The following is a 23,627-nucleotide window of genomic DNA, read 5'->3' as shown; positions in this document are numbered from 1 at the left end:
CAGAACAATAATATTCTACAACATTCATATATCACCATTTATCCAACCATTCTCCAATTGATGGGCATCCATTCATTTTCCAGCTTCTAGCTGCTACAAACAGGGCTGCCACAAACATTTTTAGCTAGAAGTTTAGAAGGAAGGCACTTTTGAGGAATCTGATCTTATCCCCCAACATCTTTTTTATGAGAGTTTTATTTTTCCAAATACGTGCAAAGACAGTTTTCAACATTCACCTTTCCAAAACCTTGAGTTCCAAACTTTTCTCCCTCCTTCTTCCAAGACAGCAAGCAATCTGATATAGGTTAAACAGTGTGAATATTATAAAACTATTTCCATATTCATCATGCTAGCCAAGAAAAATCAGATCCAAAGGGAAAAATGGGGAAAAAAACAAGCAAACAAACAAAACCAACAAAAAAGGTGAGACTCCTATCCATGTTCAGTCTCCATGGTTCTGTGGATGCAGATGGAGCTTTCCATCACAAGTATTTGGAATTGCCTTGAAATAATCCCACTGTTGAAAAGAGCCAAGTCTATCACAATTGATCATCGCATGATCTTGTTGTTGCCGTATACATTGTCCTATTGGTTCTACTCTTGGTTCTTGGTTCACTCAGCAGCCGTTCATATAAGGCTTTTCTGGAGCCAATCTGCTGGTCATTTTTTATGGAACAATAACATTCCATACCGTTCATATACCACAATTTGTGCAGCTGCTCCCCAGCTGATGGGCAGCCCCCCGGCTTCCCTTTCTTTGCTACTATAGAAATGGCTGCCACAAACATTTCTGCACATGTGGGTCTGCTCCCTCTCTTAGGGTCTTTCTGGGATGCGGACCCAGTGGAGACACTGCTGGACCAGAGAGGATGCCGTTTTACAGCCCTTTGGGCATATTCCAGATTGCTTTCCGAAGGTTGGATCATTTCACTCCCAACCATGCCTTAGTGTCCCAGGCTTCCCATGTCCCCTCCAACGTTTATCCACACTGGGAGATAACCACGGGCAAACTCCCCTTCATGGCAGGGATTTGGTAGAAACTTGTGAATGACCAGCAAGAAGCAGGGGCTCGATGCAGAGACGGTCGCCCCGAGGATGGCCGAGGCCCGGATATGGGGCTTCCAGGAAGTCTGGCCGGGGCCTGCGAAGGAAGGGCTCTAAAGAGCAAGTCTAGGCCCGGAAGGAAAGGGTTGCAGAAGGCCGGGGTATTCTGCAGGTCATCATGGATGCTTCTTGGAGAACAGAAAAGGCCTCGGAGTACAAAAGGGAAAACAGGAAATCAGGGGAGGTGGCGCTGGGAGCATGTGCCCCACCTCCTCCCCTGAGAAAGCAGAGGAGGAGAAGGAGGAGGAGGATTCCCGGCCTCTGTAGTAGACTTGGGCTCCTCCATGGCAGCTGGGGCTGATTTGGAGCAGCTGCTAGAAAATTCCCTGAGACTTTGGAGCAGGATGGCCCCCGCCCTTCCTGCCACTGGGCCGATGGAGACCAGCCCTTTCTCCAGATCGTCGAAGATGGTCACTTATCCTTCAGGGCTTAGCAGCCTAGCAGGGCATCTCTCCAGTCCTCTGGCTCACTCCCCACACGGGCCCCAGAGCTGCCCCTGCTCCGGGGAGGGCGGACCAGGAGCTCCCCTCCCTCCTCTGGCTCCCACTGCTGGGGCCAGTCATCTCCTTGCTTCAGGGCCCAGGTCGCCAGGCTGACTTGCTCTGCCCTTCAGCAGACACCCCTCATCTTGTATCCATGACGTTAAGTTCTAGAAACAGTCACAGAACTTAGGGCTGGAAGGGGCCTTGGGGGCCACCGGTCGGTTCTCCTGTGGCAGTCCCTGGTCGTGCGGTCCCTCCCAGGCGGCCCCAGGGCCCAGCTGAGGGTTAGGAAATGGAAGCCAGCCCCTCTGCAGCTCCCCCCCCTTCTCCCAGTGCCGGGCCAGGCGGGTCCCCACAGGCTTCAGAGGCTGCCAGGCCAGGCTCAGGTGTGAGGCTCGCATCCCTTCTCAGCGAATTCGTCTTACTGCTGCTGGTCTGCCAGGCGATTTCTGGTTCCTGACTCAGCCGGCCCTCCCTATGTCGCCGCCCAGATCTCTGTGCCCAGGTGACGGGCACGCCATCAGGAGTCCCGGAGAAAACGTTGGCAGCACAAGGCCAGGGGGGTAGGGCAGAGTGGGGGTACACACAGAGTGGGGAGGCAGTACAGAGCTGGGGGACAACACAGAGTTGGGGGGCAGAGCAGGGTCAGGGGACAGCACAGAGCCAGGGGGCAGAGCAGGGCCGGGAGGGGTAGGGCAGAGTGTGTGGGGGTAGAGCAGGGCCAGGGGGCAGCACAGAGTGGGAGGGGCAGTACAGAGCCAGGGGCAGAGCAGAGTGGGGGAGGGCAGCACAGGGCATTTGCCCACTCACAGGCTCTGTGGCCTGTGGGCTGGGGTCCAGCATTCAGAGCTTCCCACCAGAGATGGCTGGGGAGGGGGACCATGCCAAACACCAAGGTGGGTGCTTTCGGTGGCTGGCGCCCGGGGAGCCAGGCTCCCACTGGGGTCTCAGGGCGTCCTGATGGGGTTTTCCAGCTCTGACCGACCTTGGAAACATGGCTCTGGCTGTATCCGCAATGGAGGCAGGTGGTGCGGGCAAGGTGAGGGCGCTGGGGCTGCAGCGCTCACCTCAGCCCAGGTCGGTTCCCAGCAAGGGGTCAGTTTTTGGCTTCCCGGTCCCCTCCCCCCCCCCCCGCCCCTTGTGGCTCATGGGGAGGAAGCTTCCTTAGGAAGCTGCTGAGATGGCAGCCCCGGGTGCGAAGGGCTCATTGATACGTCCTGCTCTGTGCCAGCTCACCGAGTTCGGCTGCTGCTGTTGCCCCCACGCGTTGCAGCCCCCCCATTCCTCCCATGTCGAAGGTGGAAGGCAACACTTGCAGGGGCCCCCGAATTCCCCCAAAGGCTGCCTAGGGACAGGAGGGAATGCAGAGAGGACGCTTCCAGGGGCTGGGCCTTGTGTCCCGCCTGCCAGGGGACGGTGTCCTTGCCCTGGAGAGGCCCGAGGGCAGGGCCAGGCCTGAGGCTGAGGGGGGTTGGAGGGTGCAGCCAGACACCCCTAAAGGCCACCTCGATTGCTAAGCCCCTGTCCGTGCGGCCCGGGGGTCACAGCAAGGGCGGATAAACGTCGTTGCCATTTTCAGGAAAGGGAAGAGAAGGAAATCTGTAAATAGTGAGCCCGACTTTGCTTTCTGGGCAAGTTCTAGGGCGCGTATTAAAGGGATAGCTGGTGAGCACATGGAACAGGGGAGGATGTTGAGGAGCCAGTGTTTCTGCAAGGAGGTTTCTGAGGGGGCTGGGGCTCTGGGCAAGGACAGATTGGGCCGAAGCAGCCTTCTGGCCATATCACTCCTTGGGAAATGAGGATTACAGCTACGGGGAAGGTCCACAGCTTTTAGCCAGTCCTCAAAAACCTCTCTCTGATGGGTCAGTGTCATGGAATAAGGGAGAACCGTGCCAAAGGGGGATGAAACTGGATGGGCTAAGAACTGAAATCTCTCTGTCTCTGTCTTTCTCCCTCTGTCTGTCTCTTTGTCTCTGTCTCTGTCTCTCTGTCTCTCTCTCTTTATCTTTCTCTCTGTCTGTCTCTCTGTCTCTGTCTCTGTTTCTCTCTCTCTTTGTCTCTCTCTCTGTCTCTCTCTCTCTTTGTCTCTCTCTCTGTCTCTCTCTGTCTCTCTCTGTCTCTGTCTGTCTGTCTCTCTTTGTTTCTGTCTCTCTCTGAATGTACATGCCCTAACCCAGCTATTAATAGTGAATAGACATACATACACATATTCACCTTAACAGCTCAATGAAGTCGGTTTGCTAGGACTGGAAAGCCCCTCCGACCTGTGCCTGGGTCTGCTGCACATTTTCATCCCATTTTACCTGCTTTTCACGTTTCCTGAGGAGAAACTAGAAGGAAGCGCTCCGGCCCGCGGGGTCGGGTCTTTAAAAGATCCCAAGGACTCAGAATTTTGGCTTTAATCCACAGTCCCCCAAGGATGAGCTGGCAGCCACAGGACCTGAAGCAGCTCCCACAAAGTCTGGGGCTTGGCGCTGTCAGGATGAGCTCCCAAAGGACCGTGCTGGGGAGGGTTTCCTGGGAAAGCCATGTGGTGTGACAGTCACCTGTCCTGGGTGCCCCGGTTTAGAAAGGAGGCTGACAAATTAGTGACTGGAAAAGGCAACCAGGATGGGCAGGGACGTGGGAGGGTCCATTAAAGGAGCTGGCAGGAGAGCCAGGGGAGGCAGGGGAAGGACACCGCATTTGCTGGGCCTTTGCGGGGAAGCGGCTTGTTCTTGCTGGGCCCAGGGCAGAGCCAGACTCAACGCCTGCACGTTATGGAAGTGGCAGCTCGGGACTGGATGTCAGGAAAATTTCCCCATCCTGAGAGCTCACCCAGAGCTGAAGGGACTGTCCAGGAGGCACCATTTATTAACCATCTGCTCTGTGCCAGGTGCCCTGCTGCCTGTGCCAGGGACACACAGAGATCCCTGTTCTTCATGGAGGAATCGGATTGGATGCCTACGGGCATCTATGCCATGATACAGAGCTAAGCTTCTGTGAGTCAGAGAGCCCTGGGCTTAGGGGTTCTGAATGGGGCCTTTCAGAACAACTGAATCAGGCAAAGTCCCTTTCTGGTTCTGCTCAACGTCGTCCTGGTAATGTTCTCTGCCACCATCTCCCTCCAAAATCAATCGACCCTTTCCCAGGATTTTTAGCATCTTTTTTCTTTGTCTGTCTGAATAGTCATACATCCATCCATCCACTGTCCATCCATCCATTCATGAAACTGAGTTGCCTGATGACCCCAAAATGTGACTTAGTGGGGAAGGCCAGAAAGGGAGCAAAGCCCGGCTCTCCCCTTGGAATCAGGGGCAGGGGATGGGAGAGGGTGTCAGAGGGAGCATGCAGATTATTTTAGTGACATAGAAAGTGGAGTCAGGATATGGGGCCAAGGTTTATCAGAGTTCAGGTGATTTTAACTTTCCTTTGTGCCACCCCTGGAACGCCCTGAGACTGCACCCTGTAAGTCATTGCTGCTGCTGGCCAAGGATGGGGAGGGGGCGCTGAGCCCCCTCCTGGTGACTCCAGCTCAGGTTCATGCAGCCCTGGAATCATTAGCCAGCCCTTGTGCCAAACAGACATCTCAGAACCCCCTGTGTGGGGAACAAGCCCCCGTCCCCCTCTGTGAGTGGCCGGGGACTCTGTTATTTGCCCTTAGTTCTTGGGGGGGGCATGACATCAGGGAGGTGATGCCGGGGGGCCTGGGTCGAAGTCAGGCTCTTTCCTCCGGAGCCATCGGGGCCGGGGCCAGAGAGACAGGGATGGCATCTAACACATGCACATCGAGGTCGTTTGACTCAGAAGCCCCAAAGTCTCGGTGCCCCCCTCACTGGCTCTTTGATCCTGGACAACCCCCTTTATTTCTTGGTGCCTCAGTTTCCCTTCCATGGAGCGGAGCTAAGGAGGCTGCTATTCTCCACCTCAAGGACAGGAGGCAAGGAAGGAGGGCCTGGCAAAGGGGGGAGGGCCTGGCTTCCTGGTCAGTGAGAGGGTCCAGCATGTGGGCTCTGAGCCAGAGCTGACCTGGGGAGGGGGGGAAGAGAATGAGATCTGCTTTAGAGACCTGAAGCCCAAGGGGCCTCCGGGACACCAAATGGTGACGTCAGGCAGCACCCTGAGCATTAGATTGTGACTTTGAGGACTCTCTGGGGGATGATGAGATCATCCAGGGGGACAGTGTCTGGAGAAGGAAGAGTGACTGGGAGAGAGCCCTGGGGACGCCCATGGCTGGTTCTCTTCTTCTCCCTTTAACTTGTGAGCCCTCCAGGCACACAGAGGGGCCAGGGGCTTTCTTGGGGAGCAAGGAGGGGCCAGGGGCTTTCTTGGGGATCACAGAGGGCCAGGGTTTTTGGACAACCGAGGGCGTGGGGTTTTTGGGGAGGAGGGGGGGGTTTTTGGGGGGGGAGGGGGGGGTTTTGGGGGCGGAGGGTCCAGGGGGGGTTTTGGGGGGTAGGGTCAAACAGAGGGGGTTTGGGGGGGTTTTTTCTAGATGCAAGGGGGGCCAGCAGGGTTTCCCGGGGGTTGAGGGGTTGCCCTTTTTTTCTGGCCTGGGCCCCCCAGCCCAGAGGGAAAGGGCTTCCCTTTGGGGAGGGGCAGGGGGGGGGGGGGTAGGGAGGGGTCGGGTGGGTTTTTGAAAGGGCCCGGGGGGGATAACTTTTGAGGGAAGACCTTCCCCCCCCACTTCCCTTTCGGGTGGGGTTTTGACCAGGAAAGAGGAATAAGAATGCTAGACTCACCGGGTGGGGGAAGGGAAAATGTGCCTCCTGGCCCCGGGGTTTCCGGGGTTTCCCTTTGGGCCCTGTCGGGTGGGTCCTTCAAAGGGTGCCCCCTTTTTGTGGGTTGCCCGACTTTTTTAATAGCCGATGGAAATGGGGGAGGGCAAAGCGGATTTGGAATCCCGGGTCCCAGAGGGAGGGACCCAGGAAATCCGGGTCCAGTTGGGAGGGTTGTAGGTTCCTTCCCCGTGGGGGGCCCCAGGGGAGGCTTTCTTCCCTGTTTGCCAGTGGGGCAACCGGGCCCCAAATCCGAGGGGGGTCGAGCCAAGGGGTGGGGGTGGAATCCCTCCCGCTTCCCCTCCCCGTTTGGAGGACACCGGGTGGGGGTTGAGGTCTGGCCCCTTTGCCCCCAGATTGGTGTGGGAGGGGGGTGAGACATTGTTCGGGAAGGTTTCCTAGTCAAGGGAAGGTGGGTTTTTGGTACATATAAATATTTATGGTTTCGGTTGCCCGCCTGGCCCGCTGCGTATTTTGGGAGCTGCCGCCAGGGGGCTTTGTGTTTGCCATTGGGCTGGGGAAGGGTTTTTCCCCCGGGTTCCTTTGCCCGGCACCTCGGCCAGGGCCGGCGATCCGTCCCCGTGCCCCTCTTCCCATTCTCAGTCCAGTCTATGGGCCCCCTTTTGGGGTGGTCCCCCCCCACCAAACCCACCCGCGGGGACCCCAAAGGGCCTTCCGAGGGTGGGCCTTGGTTTTCCCCTCCCCCAACCATCTTGGGAAACCTTACCTCTCCCCCCAAACCCCCAGGGGGGGCCCTCCTGCCCGCCTTTTCCTCAACCATTGAGCGGGGGACTGGGCCCAAAACGCCCAACTGGGAGTTTGGAGGAAAATTTGTGACCGGAACCCCCTTTGAGTTGGAAGTTTCCCTGGTGGAAAGGGGAGAAGGGGGAAAAAAGGGAAGAAAAGAAAAAGGGAAGAAAAGGGCAAAGAAGGGAAGGAAAGGGGAAAAGGGGAAAAAGGGGGGAAAAGGGGGGAAGGGGAAAGGGGGAAGGGGGGACGGGCAAAGACAAAACAGGGGAAAAAAATAAAAAATTGAGGGGGGAAAAAGGAGGGGGGGGGGGGGGGGAAAAAAAAAAAAAAAGGGGGGGGGGGGGTGGGGGAGGGAAGGGGGGAAGGGGGGGGGGAAAGAACAAAAGGGGGGTAAGGAAAAGGAAAAAAAGGAAAAAAGGAAAAGGGGAAAGGAAAGGGGGGGTTCCGAAGGGGCGGCAAAGGGGAGCAGGAAAAGGGGAGGGGGGAAAGGAGAGGCTGACAAGGTTTTCAAATCCAAACCCCACGACATAATTCAATCCCAGTTTCGGATAGAGATGGGGAATCCCCAAACTCGAGAAAATTGAAAATTTCTTTCTCCCCAGATCCACCCCCTTTTTTCCCCTTCTCCCCTTCCTTTGGGTTCTGCTCAAGGCCTTTCTAACCCTTTTTCTCCCTCCCTTTTTTGGGTTTTTTTTTTTTTTTTTTTTTGAGGCAATTGGGGTTAGGTGATTCCCTGCTTCTTCTGTGGGGGAAGGATTGTATCTCCATCTTTGTTGCTCCTCCTGTAGAGTACAGGACTTATTTCACCCAGCACAGGGCTTGGCACATTGTAGTTATATGGGGAGACTGAGGCAGCCTGGGGGTCTTGGCTTGTTCTGAAGACAGTGGCTGGCTTCAAACCTGCTCTCTCAGAGCCTAGGAACCTGTGAGCTGTTCCCAGAGACTGGCCCTGACCCAGGTCACCATCACCCAGCTTACTTGGTACCCACCTGTACCACACTCACCTGCCATGGGAATTCCAGAGAGTCAGATGTTTAATTGGGGGCATTCCCCAACTCCGGACTGAGATCAATATCTGGAAGAATTTTCTTACCTTCATCTCCCAGATCCACATCTCTTGCAGGTCCCCCCTTCTCCTTACTCTTGCAACCGCTGCCTCAGTTCATAACTTTATCCCATTTCTTCTGGATCATTATTTTTTTTTGGGGGGGGGAGGGTAAGGTTTAAATAGTATTTTATTTTTTCAAATAGATATAAAGATAGCTTCCAGCATTCATTTCTGTAAAGCCTCGTGTTCCAAATTTTTCTCCCTCCCTCCCATCCCTCCTCCCTCCTCAAGACAGCGAGCAATCTGATATAGCTTAAATATCCTTTTAAACATTTCTAGATTGTTATGTTGTGCAAGAAAAAGCAGGCCAAAAAGGGGAAAAATCCCGACAAACAGACAAACGAACAAAAAGTGAAAATCCTATGCTTTCATGCACTTTCAGTCTCATAGTTCTCTCTCTGAGGACGGCTCTCCCCATCCCAAGTCTATTGGATCACTTCATTGTAGGGAAGAGTCGAGTCCATCGCAGTTGACATCACATAATCTTGTTGTTGCTGTGTACAATGTTCTCCTGGTTCTGCTCACTTCCCTTAGCATCAGTTCATGCAAGTCTTTGCAGGCTTTTCTGAAATCAGTCCGCTTCTACTTCTTATAGAATAATAACATTCTATTGAATTCATATACCATAACTTCTTTAGACATCCCCCAGTTGATGGGCATCTTCCATCAGCTTCCAGTTCCTTACCACTACAAAAAGGGCCGGTACAGAAATTTTGTGTCCATGTGGGTCCTTTTCCCTCCTTTATGATCTCTTTGGGATACAGACCCAGTAGAGACCCTGCTGGAGCAAGGGGTGTGCACAGTTTGCTAGCCCTTTGGACATAATTCCAAATTGTCCTCAAATGGTTGGATCAGCTCATAACTCTACCAACAATGCACTAGTGTCGCAGTTTTCCCACGTCCCCTCTAACATTTATTCCTGCCACTAGACTATGATTGAAGCCTCCCAGAGGGATCTCCCACTGGTCCACCCCCACCTCCATGCAGCTGCCAAATAAGTGTGACTATCACTTCTCCTTTTAGGAAGCTCTCATGGCTCCCTGCTGGCTCCAGGATAAAGCTTCTGTTTGCCACGTAAAGCCTTTCCCAGATCCAGCAGACATATGCCATTCCATCTCCCATCTCCAATCCTTTGCACAGGCTGTTCCTGTCCCGTCCCCCCCCATGCCTGGAATGTGGCTCCTCCTCGCTCCTGCTCTGATTTTCCCTCTTCCAATCCCAACCAATTACTGCTTTTATTCTCCTCTTCCTGAAATGACTTTGGTTTGTTTTTCCATGTATATGTTGTTTCTCCCAGTAGAACATAAGTTCTTCGGGGACAGGAGCTTTTTTGTCTCTATCTCCAGTGCCTGGTACACAGTAGGGGGCTAATGTTGGGTGAAAGGATTAATGTGTTTTTCACAATTTGTGCTTGAGTGACTATGTGACATGCACTGAGGTGACACATGAAAAAGTAAGTCAGGTCCTGGTTTCAGAGCGCACCTTCTCTTTGGAGGAGACAGCACAGATAAGACAATGCTGCTGGGTGCACCTGATCCTTCCTGGTGCAAGGGCAGGTGGATGGTCCTTGAGCTATAGGTAGCGTTGAGAATTCCCATCTCCAAGTCTTTCTGACCAGAGTCCTGCTCTCTTCCCCCCTTCCCCCCCCCAGCCTCAGACATTCACTGTCCTGTGATCTTTTGGCAGAACTGTAGCCTCGGGTGCCTGGGGGGACTTTGTCAGGCCATTGATCCCCTGCTGGTGTGGCCGGGGGCTTTTTCTGACATTATTCCCAGGCCCATCAGTGAGTCAGTCAGTGGGGGAGTGCATGGCTTGGGGAGCTGGAGGAGCAGACATCTGAGTTCCTTCTCCCCGGCCATCCAGAGTCTAATGGAGGATGCCAAAGGAACATGGAAGAGATGCCCCCGCGAGACGAGCTCCGTGCCCAAATGACAGATTCAAACAAGGGCTGGCTGTGCTGCCGAGGGATGATGAGGAGTACATCTGGGGAAGGCTGTGCGCTGGCCAGACAGCCTGGATGGAACGGCCCCTAGGCCACGAGTGTGTGCGGATCGTGACTGCCCACTGGTGGGGAGCAACCCACTCTCCTGTTTATCAGATTGCCTGATCCGGTACCTTGGTGGGACCCTCACTCCAAGGAGGCTGCTTGGCTTAAAGTCCCCTCCCTCCCTCAACTTCACCCCACCGAAGCATGAGCTCCGGGGAGGGGAAGCGTGTTCCCCAGGCGTGGCTGAGGACCCTGCCGGCCCCTTGTAGAGTCTCCTGGAACGGAGCTGGACAATCTATCTCTCAATGGCAGCTGCGTGTACTTGGGAGTGCCAGACCCCTCTGTGCAAGGGCATCGGTGAGGGGGACTGCTGAGAACATCGAGCCGGGAGTGGCTGCCACAGCCACGGCCACGGCAGCCAGAGGAACGCCTCTGGGAGGGATTGCTGCGCTTTCAGCCCTCTCAGGAAAGTGCTCACCCCCGTTCATAGGCACGAGGCAGGAGGGCTGTGACGCTGGAGGCCTGACTGGTCACTTGTAGAAACCCCTCCCGGGGGTTTGGATGCTGCCATTGCCCAGCTGTGTGGGCAGCAATATTGTGCGATCTCTTGGTCTCCCATCCCTTTGGGTCTGGATATGGGAGCCCGCCTTCTTGGCGTTTTCTCAGGACAATGATGGGTCCCTGGGGAGAGGCGCTGGAAAGGTTTGCCTGGGTTTTCACACACTTGGGCAGACACCTTTCTGCGGGAGAGTCTAGGGAAGGTGGGAAGATGGGCCCCAAAGGTGGATGAGCCTCCGGGAAAAAGGCTCAGCAGCCCTCACAGCAGGAGGGCCCCATGTCCCCCCCACTTCCCCCGGCAGAACGGGCAGAGGAGAATGGTCTGTTCCAATGGCCGTGACATCAGCTGAAGCAGGAGCCATGGAGTGCTCAGAGCTTGATCTGCTGCTACCTCAGCCATCACTACCGGCCTTCCATGATGGCTCTGGAGGAGAGACTGAGGCAGACAATGTTGCACACTCTGCCTCATTTAAATACAATTCACGATCAAATCAGGACATCGCCCCATGATGTCATCGGTCTTTCAAAGGAAGGGCAAACAGTAACAACAATAAGGACAGCAATGCTTGGGTTATCGTGCTGTGAAGTTCTGGAAAGTAGGAAGGGAACTGGGCTGATCTAGTCACTATCAACAAGACTCGATTCCAGGCAAACCTTTTGCCAGGACAAGGCTGCACTGACATGGAGATATCTCTGTTCTCCCTTTGTGAGGCCTGAGGAAGAAGGAAACGCCCCCAGGAACAATCCCAGTGTATTTATCAGGTCTCCTGACCAGCTGTGGGTTTTCTAAAACTTACTGAGTTTAGGAAACACTTTCCTCCACCCCACCTCTGGGATGTTATCTTCCTTCTAGGATCAACTAATCTCTGCCCTCCTCCTTTATGTGCCCTTTCTTTACCCGCTAAGGTTATAAGGTTAAGGTCCTTTCCCTGCTCCAGTTAGCCTTGTAATGGTGTGTGTGTGTGTGTGTGTGTGTGTGTGTGTGTGTGTGTGTATGTGTTGGATTCCTCGTTCTTTTCCTCTTGCACCAGTAAAACATTAGGGGCTTCTTGAGGAGGGTAACATTTTGTTTCCATCATAGTTTCCCCAGTGGGGACCTGGGCCTGACACACAGGGGGCTCCTAACAAATGAGTTGAATCAGAAAGTGGAATGCTATCTCGCTCATCCCAAGAGTGTGTTTTGGGAACAGCAGCTGCTGGGCAGAGATGAAGGGATGTGGTGGGAGAGGAGGGCCAGAAGGACATGGGAAGGTGCGTGGTGGGGGTGCGGGGGGGCTTGGGGGATTCTGGGTTCTGCTCTGCTTCTCTTAGGCTCAGCCGCTGCAGAGCGAGGTGGCTAGACTCCATGGGGCAAGAAGCTAATGCCCAGAGGGGAAGCTGTCAGCACCACGGAGAGCTCCGGCTCGCCTTCGCTTCCTCACTTGCGGCTGCTCCTGCTGACTTTGTCCACACTCCCTTTGGCTTTTAAGCGGCCACTGCCCTCTAAGAGCAGGACTCCCCATTTATGAGTGATCCTGGATGTAGTCGGCCCACCTCTGGGCTCACTTCTGGCCCACACATCTGGGAGGGAGCTGGCAAGTGAAGAGGAGGCAGGGGAGGGCAGCTAGGGCCCCGGGCAGAGACAAATCCTGCTGTTCAAGGTGGAGAAGAGGACTCTGAGACCCCGGGGCTGACTTTGGGTGTCTGGAGAGCTGAACTCCAGAAGGAGGAGGAGGGCTCGTCTTCTGATTGGTACTGGGGAGCAGGACTAAGGACAATGCGGAGAACAGACAGATTAATCCTCAGGGGAAAGGACTTGCCAACTGGGAGACCTTGAAAGTGGAAGAAGCTGCCCGGGGAGAGGCTGGAGAGGTCCCGGGCCTTAGAGGTGGCTATCACAACCAGAGGAAAAGCCCTCCTTTAAAGACCTGTCCAAGTCCGGCCCCTCCCTGGAAAAGGAATCTTGGAGGCCCTGCCCTGCAGGGACCCTCCAAGTCAGGCTTTGGGGAGGAGTTGGAGTCCCCAGCTAATGTTGCCTTGGGATTTCTCCTTGGCCTTGGATGCTGGCCCTATTTTCCCAGGCTTTTCTATCAGTGTGTGTGTGTGCGTGTGTGTGTGTGTGCTTGCACACTTATGCCTGCCTTTGTCCCTTTGGTCTGATGCCCTCAATTTCTCCTTGCAGAAGACGTGGCAGAGGGCAAGAGCGCCCTTCTCATTGGCATGAGTCAGTGGAACTCCAACGACCTCGTGGAGCAGATTGAGACGATGGGAAAGCTAGATGAGACGCCAGGTGAGCTTGTGGCTGCCCCTCCCCCTTTCCCCCACCTTGGCACCAGGGGAGAAGAAAAACCTCTGGATCCCTGTGTGGCTGCCCAGTCCCCAGTGCTTGGGCAGGGTCACCAAGGGAACTCTTCCTGCTCTCCCTGAATTCTGGCCCTGCCCTGCCCTGCCCTAGGCTTAGGGGAAATGCCAGTCAGATGAGCCCCGTTATGGCCTAAAATTGTAGCCCCCCCCCTTCTGAAAGAGGAAAGATCCTGTCAGAATCATAGAATCAATCGCTCATTTGACATTATTGGTCACCTGCCAGTCACCGAGAACACCAAGAGGAGACTGAAACCATCTCTTCCTTCTGCCAAGTGGATCATGCCCACAGAGAGCCAAACACAGACAATACAGGGGAGCTGCAGCCTAATGGGGTGGGTGGGGTTGGGTGGTGGGCAAAGTGCCCACTGGGTCAGGGCAGAAGTGGGAAGGCAGCACTCAGGGTTTTTCCCTGTGGGTGCTTGTGGAGGCCCCTCTCCCAGAAGCAGTTCCCTGCTCCGGGTTCCTTAGTTGAGCCGCGGCATAAGGTCTTTAATGCTCTCCCTCCCAGTGTTCCCATCTGTGGCCCCCTTCCCGGGGCCTCCCAGCTTGCTCCTCCTTGGCTGACTGTCTTTCTGCCAGTCCATGCCCAAGCTCTTCTGGTTGTGTTTGCTGCCTGCTTGCCAACCTGTCAAGGCAAAGCAAGGACTTAAATGGGGGTGCGTGTTCACAGCCCTTGGTTCTTCCTGAGGCCTGGGTGTCCATCTTTCTCGTCCTTGGGATGTGCCAGCTCCCTAGTGCTTGTCTGGGTCACATCCCTCCCGCCCCGGAAGCCTCTCCTTATTGGTGTCCTGCTTGTCCGGCTCCACCAAGGCTCTGTCCTCAGCAGCTTTCCCAGCTCCTGGGCACTGTCCTTCCCCTCGGGCTTGGGCTGGTCCCGGTTTGGTTATTCATCTGGGTGCCGGGAGGACAGAGAGGGATGGCACTTTGTTCCTGTCTCGCCACCCCCGCTTGGAGGAGAGGCTCTGCCAGTGGAGAGCGCGTGTCTCTAGTGGCAAGGGCAGGACCTAGGGCACTTGTGGACCCAGAGCCGGGCCCAGGCCCTCCCCTCCTCATTCCCCCGGTAGCACAGTCAGGGGCTGGCCACTCTGACGTGTCAGCTGACCACGGCCTTCTGTCCGTTCCTGGCCCCGTGTCACGACCTTGCCAAAGGAGCAATGTTCAGTCCAGATGGACGGGGACATTTATATCTAGGGCTGAGTGACGACTGGATGACTCACATCCAATGACCCGACACGACCTAAATTACTGTTTACAAGATGCAGGCAGCCTCCATTATGATCTGCCTCAGGTAGCCCCGGCTTAATAGACTCCTTTCTCCTCTTTAAGTATCCAATGTGCAGCTAGTTCATTAGCGAGAGAAAGCAGTGAGGGGCAGTAGAACTCCCTGTGCTGCCCTGCCCGGCCTCTCGGAGGGTGCTCGGAGACTCCCTCCTTTACTGCTCACTTTCCTCTTGGCCAAGGATGGGGAGAACCAGGAAGTGGGTCCTTCGAAGGCACTGTGGGTCGGTCTTATTCCATGTTGCACACACAGTAGGGAACACATGCTCACACACAATACAAGCAGGGGTGCTCACACATGAACAGCTTCAAGCCTGCAGGAGGAGGCAGCCAGGGTGGGGCCTCTTTGCAGCCCCCTCCTCAGAATATACCCTTCTCCTTTCCCCTTTGTGCCTGTTCCCTTCCTTTTCGCTTCCCCCCATCTCTCCTTTCTTTCCTCAGAATCCCCCCAAATTCTCAGAGCTGGCAGAAATGCAAAAGTCCCTCTTACACTATCTGATCAGTGGCTCTCTAGCCTTTGCTTGAAGCCCTCCAGTGTCAGGGCCTCCCTCTCTCAGCAGCTGGCTCATCTCACTCTGGGGGCTTCTACTGCCATCCCTTCTCTTCACCTTTTCTTCTTCCTTTCCCCTTTCTCCTTTCTCCCTTTCTCCTTCTCCTCTCCTCCTCATTCTCTCATTCTCTCATCCTCTCAGTTCTCTTCTCTCTCCTTTCTCAGGTCAGGAAGAGGTTTGGCAACTCTTTGGTCTAGTGAGTGCTGGGCTGAGGGAGGGAGGTGCTCCTAAGCCCTTTATGTAAACATGAGTTATACCAAGAAAGAGTCTCGGGAGGGAGTTGGCTGAGGGGGAGCCTGCAGCTCCAGGAAGCCGGCTTTGTTTGCAGAGTCTAGGCTAGGTCCCAGACTTTCATTTCTGTGATCTGTCGGTCATTCTGAGCATCCATGGCAAGGACACAAGGGTGATTTCAAGACCCGAAGGGAGGGAGAAGCTAGCCATGGTGGCTTACCCAGTGATTGCCTCATTCTGAGCCATTTGAAACTCCTCCCTGCTCTTGTTTGAAGTGGGTCATTGCAGCACCTCCTTGCCATTGGCCCTGCTGTGGCATCCTTCACACTACTGGATCTCCAGAGACTGAGTCCTGCTGGACCAAATCCACTCATCCTTGAGCCCCGGTTCTGGCTCCCATGCCATGAATTCATGGGCTGAAACCCTCTCACAAGCCTCCTCCCCCGAGGCAGCCAGTCAGCCAACATTTGTAAGCACCACCTGTGTGCGGGCACCAGGGACATAAAGAAAGGCGGAAGCAGGGTCCCTCAGAACCCACAAGCTCTAGATCCCTGAGGAAGGGAAGGCTCTAGCACTGAGCATGGAACAAGCTCTAGATCCCTGAGGAAGGGAAGGCTCTAGCACTGAGCATGGAACAAGTTCTAGATCCCTGAGGAAGGGAAGGCTCTAGCCCTGAGCATCGCCTTCTATCTACCCTGACCGCTTCCCGGCCATCTGTTCCTGCCAGGAAGGCTGGAGGGCTGCACAAAGGTGCAAAGCAGCCAGGGCTCCTCATGCCAGGTTCCCTCTAGAGAGCTACAGGAGCATCTTGGGCAAGGGAAAGATGCATTGTAGTGGAGGGGGGAGTCACGTGGTCTGAGTGGAGCGGGGAGTCACGTGGAGTCACGTGGTCTTTCGCCTCTCCAGCCTTCTCTGCAGGCACTGGCCCTGGTGCAGGGAGCTGTCCAGCTTGCCAAGCCAGTGCTGGGACTGTCACAGCTGCGGCTCTTCCTTAGTGGCTCATGCAGTCTGCTGCCTGACTGCTCTTGGCCATTAGATAGACTTCCACCGGGATGGGTTGAGCCCTACACTTGTGGAGCCCCCCCCCTCCCCAAATTCCCTTCTATCACCTCCAGCCCTTCAGACCTCAGAGACCTAGAGGTCGCCGTGTTCACACTGAAAAATCACTTTGGGGCTCCTCTGCTGGAGCTTCTCCTCCTGGACTCTTTTCTGTGCTCCCTCCCTCCCACTCTAAGGGGGCTCTGGTCAGGAGTCCAGGGCTCCAGGCTCGTGGGACCAGACCTAGAGGCATCCATTGCAAATGGGACATTGTTTATTAACTCACTCTTCTGTAACATTCTTCTCTAAAATATAATGTTTTCTGGGAGCAGATTTCTTGTGGAGTTTCTGGAGGCAGCCTTAGTTTCAGTTCTGAGCAATAATCACCTCAAATTCAGCCAGGAGTTAAAGTCCAGTCCTTTATTGTCTCTTTCCAAGTCTTGTCTCCTTCCTTGGGCCCAGTTAGCCTTCTTAGAGGCCCCTCTCTCTCCTTGGCTCTTGCCCCCTAGTCCTTTGCCTCTGCCAGCTTCAGCCTCTCGTCCTCCCAAAGCCTCCAGCCAGCACAAAGGTGAATCAGACCCCGCCTCCGAGAGTGGGCTTGTGGGTCCGGCCCTGAGAGCTTCTTGCTTATATGCTGTGCACTGAGTACACACCAATCATTACATCACTAGGAAACCATTATTTGTTGTGGGATTAAATCGATGCTAAACTAGATTTAATTATTGTCTCCTCAATTCCACATAGTGCCTTGTTTCAAGTTCTGGCCCACACCACATCTCCTTGTAGGATTAAATCAATCACACTGAACCAAGCTTAATTAGATAACTTGTCTCTATCCATTCCACTGTCTCAGCACCTTGTAAGAATCCTAACACTCTTCCATGACAGATTTTTCATTAAGAACTATTGGCCCCCCCAATATGGCAGGCAGTCTAATGGGAGCAAGCACCTCTGGCAGACAGGAAGGAGGAGGCGGCCCGGGTGGTGGTAAGGGGAGAAATGCGTGAGTATTAGTCATTAGTCGTCCCGTTCCTGACAGGAGCTGTGGGATGTTGATCTGCACCCCCTGACTCCTGCCCCTCCCTCTTACACAATCTCAGCCCCCAGAGAAAAACAGTGGTGAATGAGGGGGTGAGCATCTTCCCAGGGACTGGTGGGAATCTGATACCTGGCGCAGCCCCTGGGCTTTTATGGATGGTCCCCCGAAAGTGAAGTCTTCTCTGGACTACAGCCTGGGCAGGGTCCTGATGCTGGCCAGCAGCCTGCCACACTTGCCTAGGGCCCTGAGGAGGGCATGGCTGAGGTCTTGGGATAGATGGGGACAGCTCTAGGTTTCCAGTAGGTGAAAGAATACTCTGCTTTGGCTGGCCCCATCAGCTCTAAGCTCTCCTGTCCCCCCCGCCCTCCCACCTTCCACCACAAATCCGCAGGCTCCTGAGGGTCGCACCTGCCCCCTGGCTTTGGGGTCCCAAAGGAGAATAGTTTCCTTCAGCATTAAGCTGGGGCTCATCCAAATCCTTCCCAGTGCTTCTTGCTTTTTGCACTTATTTCCACAATCACCCTCAGAGGTCCAACTAACTGGATCTCCCATCCCTCCCCCAAAGGCACACGTTGCCCCGTGGGGAAAGTCCTCCAAATTCAGTGATCGTGGGGCTTGTGCCGTATCTTCAGTGACCCTCTGCTGTCGGTGCTCAGCACATAGTAAGTGCTTAATCAGTGCTTCTTGATTTGAGCAAGAAGAAGGTTTTCCATTTGGGCAGACAGACAATTTGCTCTTGTTAATTTTTGCCTCATAAGCTTTCCTGTCACAGTCTTTTGGGTTCCTGACATTCTGACCTGACTGTTGTTTGCAGTTTCAAGGAGTTTGCCTCTTATGTCTTTAACCAGGTCATTGACAAAACGTAAAGCAACAGCCCCACGTATTGGGGAACAGGTCCCCACGGCGCTCCCCGGAGACCTCAGCAGCCCACCCCCCGCACTCCACGGCCCTCTCTGGCTTTGGAACTTGGGAGCCAGCGTCACGATTCAAGTCGTCTCTCTTCATCCTGCCTGCGAGAGGCTAGCATGAGGCTCTCTGTCAGATGCTTTGCCAAAATCTAGGCGAACTATTTTTAAAGCCTCGCCCTGGATCTCCTAGTCTAGTAACCCCATCCAAAAAGGAAACGGGGTTACTCGGTGCGACCTGTTCTTCCTTTCCTAACTTTCCTCTTGTGATAGATTTGGAATCAAAGCCTAGTTCGCCAGTTGAGGGAGTAAATCAACTTAATTCTGCTGACTGCTGGGACAAGTGGGGACATCGCCCTTCTCCGTGGCTAGGTGCCCTCTCTGGTTCTGGCTCTCCCAGGTGGCATTGATATGGCCCCCAAATCTTCCTGGGACCAGACCCGAGGGCTCCTTCCGGACAGCCAGGCGTCCCCTCTCTTCACCTTACTTCTGGCTGCCATCTCTTTTTTGTCACGTGTTCTCAGATCCTAGTCAGTCACTTTGGCAGGGAGGCAATCTTTGAACATGCATACGGTCTCTTGGTAGTAATCGACACCCTCCATCACAAGGAGAACTTCTCCTTTCTCTCTCTTTCCCTCTTCTCCCTGCCCTTCTCCCTCCCCGACCCTGTCCTTTCTTTTCCCTGCCCTCCCCTCCCCCTTTCCCTCTCCCTCTTCCTTTTCTTCTTCCTCCCCCTCTCCTTCCCTTCCCCTTCTTTCTCTCCCTCTCCTTTCTACCCCCTCCCTCTGCTCCCCATTTTCACATCTCAGACCCAGCCTGACCCTTTGAGGGGGAAGATCAGCTTGTTCACTGTAAGCTGTATTTTAGTTGGTAATATTTGTAGGGACCTTCTGGTGCAAAACCCTCCCTCCACCAGCCTGGAAGTATGATCAGGGCTTTGTCACGCAGTTCTCATCTTCCTAGTGTGATGCTTTCCAAAGCCTTATTAGATGGGATTTTATTGCATCCCCTGCCCCCCAAACAATCTCCAATGATTTTGTGAAAGTCGGTGGAAATGTTGGGCCCGTGTGCAGACACTCGCTCACCAAGCAGCTTGTCAGGATCGCTTCTGTTCTGTAAGGAAGAGAAAGCAGTGACGGAAACGCTCCCAGAGACCTCCACCTGGCAGGCTCTGCTGCGCTTGTCAGTAATTACTGAACTCCCTGGGGCTCCGCTGGATGGCTGCGGAACCCAGATCTCAGGCAAAGCCAGGATGGAAATCTCAAGAGGGATGTCAGAAATAGCATGGGGTTGAGCCCAGAACCCTAGTAATGAGCCCAGGAGGAGCCCGCAGCCTCCCGGATGACTGTCTGCAGGGCGAGAAGCAGAGGGCTGCATTGTGGGCTCAGCGGGCTGGAGCTTCTCTGAGGGGGTGTGGACCCCGGACTACCCTGTCTTCCCCCTGGGGAAGAGGCTCTGGAGCACGGAGGGGAGGCCCACATGCAGCCGCAGCCTGCCAGACCACTCCCGAGGCTGACCGGCCACACTGGCCTCCGCCCCCCCTGCTGCAAGGACCTGCCGTCACGGGGGCTTCTTAACCAGCAAGAGCACTGGGTATTTCCCTGGAACCGGCATTTTGTGGTGGGCATGCATTGTGACGCACAGCCCCGCTCCTCGAGCCGCGACTGCCAGAGGTAATTCTCGTCTGCCAGGGTCCCAAGGCCCTTCACCACCTGATCTCTGGACTTTCGTTAGCTTGGCCACGTTGTGCCTGGGACACAGAGCCCGGAGGTGACCAGGACGTCCGGATGTAGGGTCTTACTAGAGATCTGAGGTCCCATCAGAGACCCAACTACCCCCTTCTTGTCCCTGGACATGACACCTCCCAGAAGGAACTGGACTTGTTCTGTGGGATCCCAGGAGTCAGAACCAGGCTTTTTCAGTGGGTCAGCAAGACCGCTCTTGGCCCAGCCCCATGCAGCTGCCCCCCCTGCAGGCTCTTCTCCCCTCTGCAGGCTCCTGTCCCAGCCAGCCCCAGGTCCACGTGGCCCTCCCTGAGCCGGGAGTCTGGTTTTCTCTTGGGTGAGAGAAGACCCGGTGGTCGTGGCTGTGACTAGTAACAGGTCCCTGTGCAGGCTCCTCCATCCTCCCAGCCATCCTTGCTCTCACCCACCCCTGGGACCACAATCTCCAGCCTCTCATACACATCCTCTGCTACAAATTTCCAGGGCTCCAAGGACACCCATCCAGAGACCCAGTTTCCACGTGTCTTTCCCCCTCGCAGCTCCTCTGCAGAAGCCCAGGGCCTGGTTCTCTCATAGCATTTGCTGTGACCACCCATCTTTGGGGTGCAGCCTGATTCCTGTTAGAGAAGCCCCACAGCGGCTCCAGGAGCCACTTCTGGGGCTTAGCAGCAGCAGGGTCTCTCGGGCTCTGGGGCCCAGCCTCGGGGGCCCAGTAACTGCAGGGTCTCAGCTTGGGCTCTGGGGCTCAGTAACTGCAGGGTCTCAGCTCGGGCTCTGGGGCCCAGCTTCTGGGGCTCAGCAGCCGCTGCAGGATCTGGGCCCAGCCTCTGGGGGCTCAGTAACTGCAGGGTCTCAGCTCAACCTCTGGGGCTCAGCTTTTGGGGCTCAGCCTCGGCCTGATCCTTTCCTTCTAACTCTTCCGGGCTCAAGCCCAACCGGATCTGGGCCAGCACAGGCTACACCCGCCCCTCCAGCACTGGCGGCTCCCTCCGGTGCCCCCAGGCCCCCAGGAGCCAGACTCATTTGCTTCCCTGCTTCTCTCCCAGTCAGCCTCATCCCAGCTCCTAATTCCCTTCCCAGACAAGTGTGAGAAGTGTCAGGTCGAGCCTGCTGGCAGCTGGAAGGCTTCCTCCTGCCACAGGCATGGGGGGGGGCTCTTGGGCTTGGTTTTCCCCTCCTGGATCTCTGCTGGCCCCCTCCCAGAAGTCCCCCGGGTCAGGCCGTGGAAGGCTCCTTGCCTCTGGGGCACTTCCTCAGGCCGGGCCTCCACATAGGGGCCCGTGATGGCCTGGTATCCCAGGGTGGCCGCTGCTTCCCTGCCCCCCACCTCTCCTGGTTCCATGGCAACGGCTTACCTCATCCCTGCTTTGGGGCTGGCTACAGAAAGACTCAGTCTCTGCATCCTGGGGCACCGTGTCCGGTTCTCCCCCTGACCAGACCCCACCACTCTGCCCTCGGCCTTTGCTCCCTGCCCCCGGGCAGTAAAAAGACCCAGATAAGGGGCACGCTCCCAGGAGAAGGCCCTCTCGTCCCCTTGCCTCCCTCCCTCCCTGAGCTGACTCAAGAAGCCCTGGGCCTTACTTTGGCCAGAATGAGGTTTCTTTGGCGGGCAGCAGGGGCTCCAGCTCCGGGCCAGGAGCTCTGGGAGGGGCAGTGCTCGTCTCTGCTGCCCCCAAGGAGCACCCCCAGACATGGACCTGGGGGGGGACTCTGCTTCAGGGGCAGGGCTTCGGACCTGTGCTCACCTCTGCTCTGCTCTGCCCCTGGGGATGGACTTTCAGAAGGGGAGGGGGTGGGCTCTGGGGCATGAGCTGGGGGGGGGGTTGTCCTTGCCTCTGCTGCCCCCAAGCTGCCAGAGTGGGTGGAAGGGCCCAGGGGCCTGTGCTCCTGTACCCTGCCAGGACTCCAAGGCCTGGCCCTGAGGACCAGCTGCCCTGGTTTTTTTTTTTTTTTTTAAATAATAACTTTTTATTGACAGAACCCATGCCAGGGTAATTTTTTTTTTACATTATCCCTTGCATTCACTTCTGTTCCGACTTTTCCCCTCCCTCCACCCCCTCCCCCAGATGGCAGGCAGTCCTATATATGTTAAATATGTCACAGTATATCCTAGATACAATTTATGTGTGCAGAACCGAACAGTTCTCTTGTTGCTCAGGGAGAATTGGATTCAGAAGGTAGAAATAACCCGGGAAGAAAGACAAAAATGCAAGCAATTTACATTCATTTCCCAGTGTTCTTTCTTTGGATGTAGCTGCTTCTGTCCCTCATTGATCAATTGAAACTGAATTAGGTCTCTTTGTCAAAGAAATCCACTTCCATCAGAATCCATCCTCATACAGTATCATTATTGAGGTATATAATGATCTCCTGGTTCTGCTCATTTCACTCAGCATCAGTTCGTGTAATTCTCTCCAGGCCTTTCTGAAATCATCCTGTTGGTCGTTTCTTACAGAACAATAATATTCCATAACATTCATATACCACAATTTACCCAACCATTCTCCAGTTGATGGGCATCCATTCCTTTTCCAGTTTCTGGCCACTTCAAACAGGGCTGCCACAAACATTTTGGCACATACAGGTCCCTTTCCCTTCTTTAGTATCTCCTTGGGGTATAAGCCCAGTAGAAACACTGCTGGGTCAAAGGGGATGCACAGTTCAATAACTTTTTCGGCATAATTCCAGATTGCTCTTCAGAATGGGTGGATTCGTTCACAATTCCACCAACAAGGCATCGTTGTCCCAGTTTTCCCGTATCCTCTCGAGCATTCATGGTTATTTTTTCCTGTTATTTTACCAGCTGCCCTGTTAAAAGGCTTGGCCCTGAAGGCCCCCCCCCGTCTGCCCCTCATCAACCTTTCCCGCCTCAGGTTGCCCCCTGCTCCATTCTCAGGAGCTGCTCTCCCCGCCCCAGAGCCTGCTCTCGCTGCCCCTGCCCCCCATGTCCCTCCCCTCTGTCCCTCTTTAAAAGGACTTGGTGACTATTACCAGGGCATGGGGGGGCGTCCTCCCCATTCTCCCAGGGTAGGAAATTCCCTTTTTGCCTCTGCATCCCCACGGGCTCGCACGAAGCCTGGCCACTGTGGGCACCCTTAAATGGCCAATGGCTTCAAAGGTAAAGGGCCGGCCCACTAGCTCCTCAGACTTTGGGGTACAGAGATGGGAGAGCCGAGCCAGGGGGGAGAGTTGGGCTTCCCAGTGGCCTCGGAGGCTGCGATGTCCAGCAGGGCCCATGCTGGGGATTAGGCCTCCATCTTGTCCTGACTGAGCAGCTTTTCTGAGAACAGGCCCCCTGATGGAGAGGAGCCTGAGATGGGGGAGATTGGGGTGAGGGAAGGGAGGGGATCCCATTGGTCTCAGGACCTGCCATCTTCGGGTACAGAAAAGACCAGGCCAAAGTCCTCATGTGGCTCCCTTTGTGTCCTCCCACAGGAGATCCAGGCTCTGGCCTCTGCACATCCAGCATCCTTCAGGAAAAACAGCGTGAGTGAAGCTTTGCTCCCTTTGGAGGCTCGCCTGTGGATGCTGCTGTTCCCTGGATATTCTCCCCCTGGTCACAGGAGTGGCCTGGCCCTGGCTAGGGTTTCTTGGGAGCTGGGGTGCAGGGGTCCCCTCAGACTCGGGAGCTCAGAGGCTGAGAGCTGGCAGGGGCCCTGGCGTTAGAGAAGGGAGAGCCAGGGAAAGAAGGACTGTGAGGGCTGCGATGTCTGCCGGGATCCCAGCGTCCCAGATGTCTGGGCCCAGGGGTCTGGACCTGGCTCAGCTCTGG

At 55.2% G+C, this 23,627-nt stretch overlaps 1 protein-coding gene across 4 annotated transcripts in view; it reads left to right on the top strand.

Moving 5' to 3' along the window:
- Nucleotides 1-23,627, top strand: part of PITPNM3 (PITPNM family member 3) — an 80,640-nt gene that overhangs the window by 20,298 nt on the left and 36,715 nt on the right. For all 4 annotated transcript variants that reach the window (XM_031957344.1, XM_031957342.1, XM_031957345.1 and 1 more), the window contains exons 3-4: nt 12,908-13,015; nt 23,291-23,341. In XM_031957344.1, the coding sequence (XP_031813204.1) occupies nt 12,908-13,015; nt 23,291-23,341 (159 nt within the window). The remainder of the gene's footprint in view (nt 1-12,907; nt 13,016-23,290; nt 23,342-23,627) is intronic.

Source organism: Sarcophilus harrisii, chromosome 3, assembly GCF_902635505.1.
Source record: "Sarcophilus harrisii chromosome 3, mSarHar1.11, whole genome shotgun sequence".
NCBI lineage: Eukaryota > Metazoa > Chordata > Mammalia > Dasyuromorphia > Dasyuridae > Sarcophilus > Sarcophilus harrisii.
The sequence above is the reverse complement of the archived record's forward strand: the minus strand, read 5'-3'. Positions and strand labels throughout refer to the sequence as shown.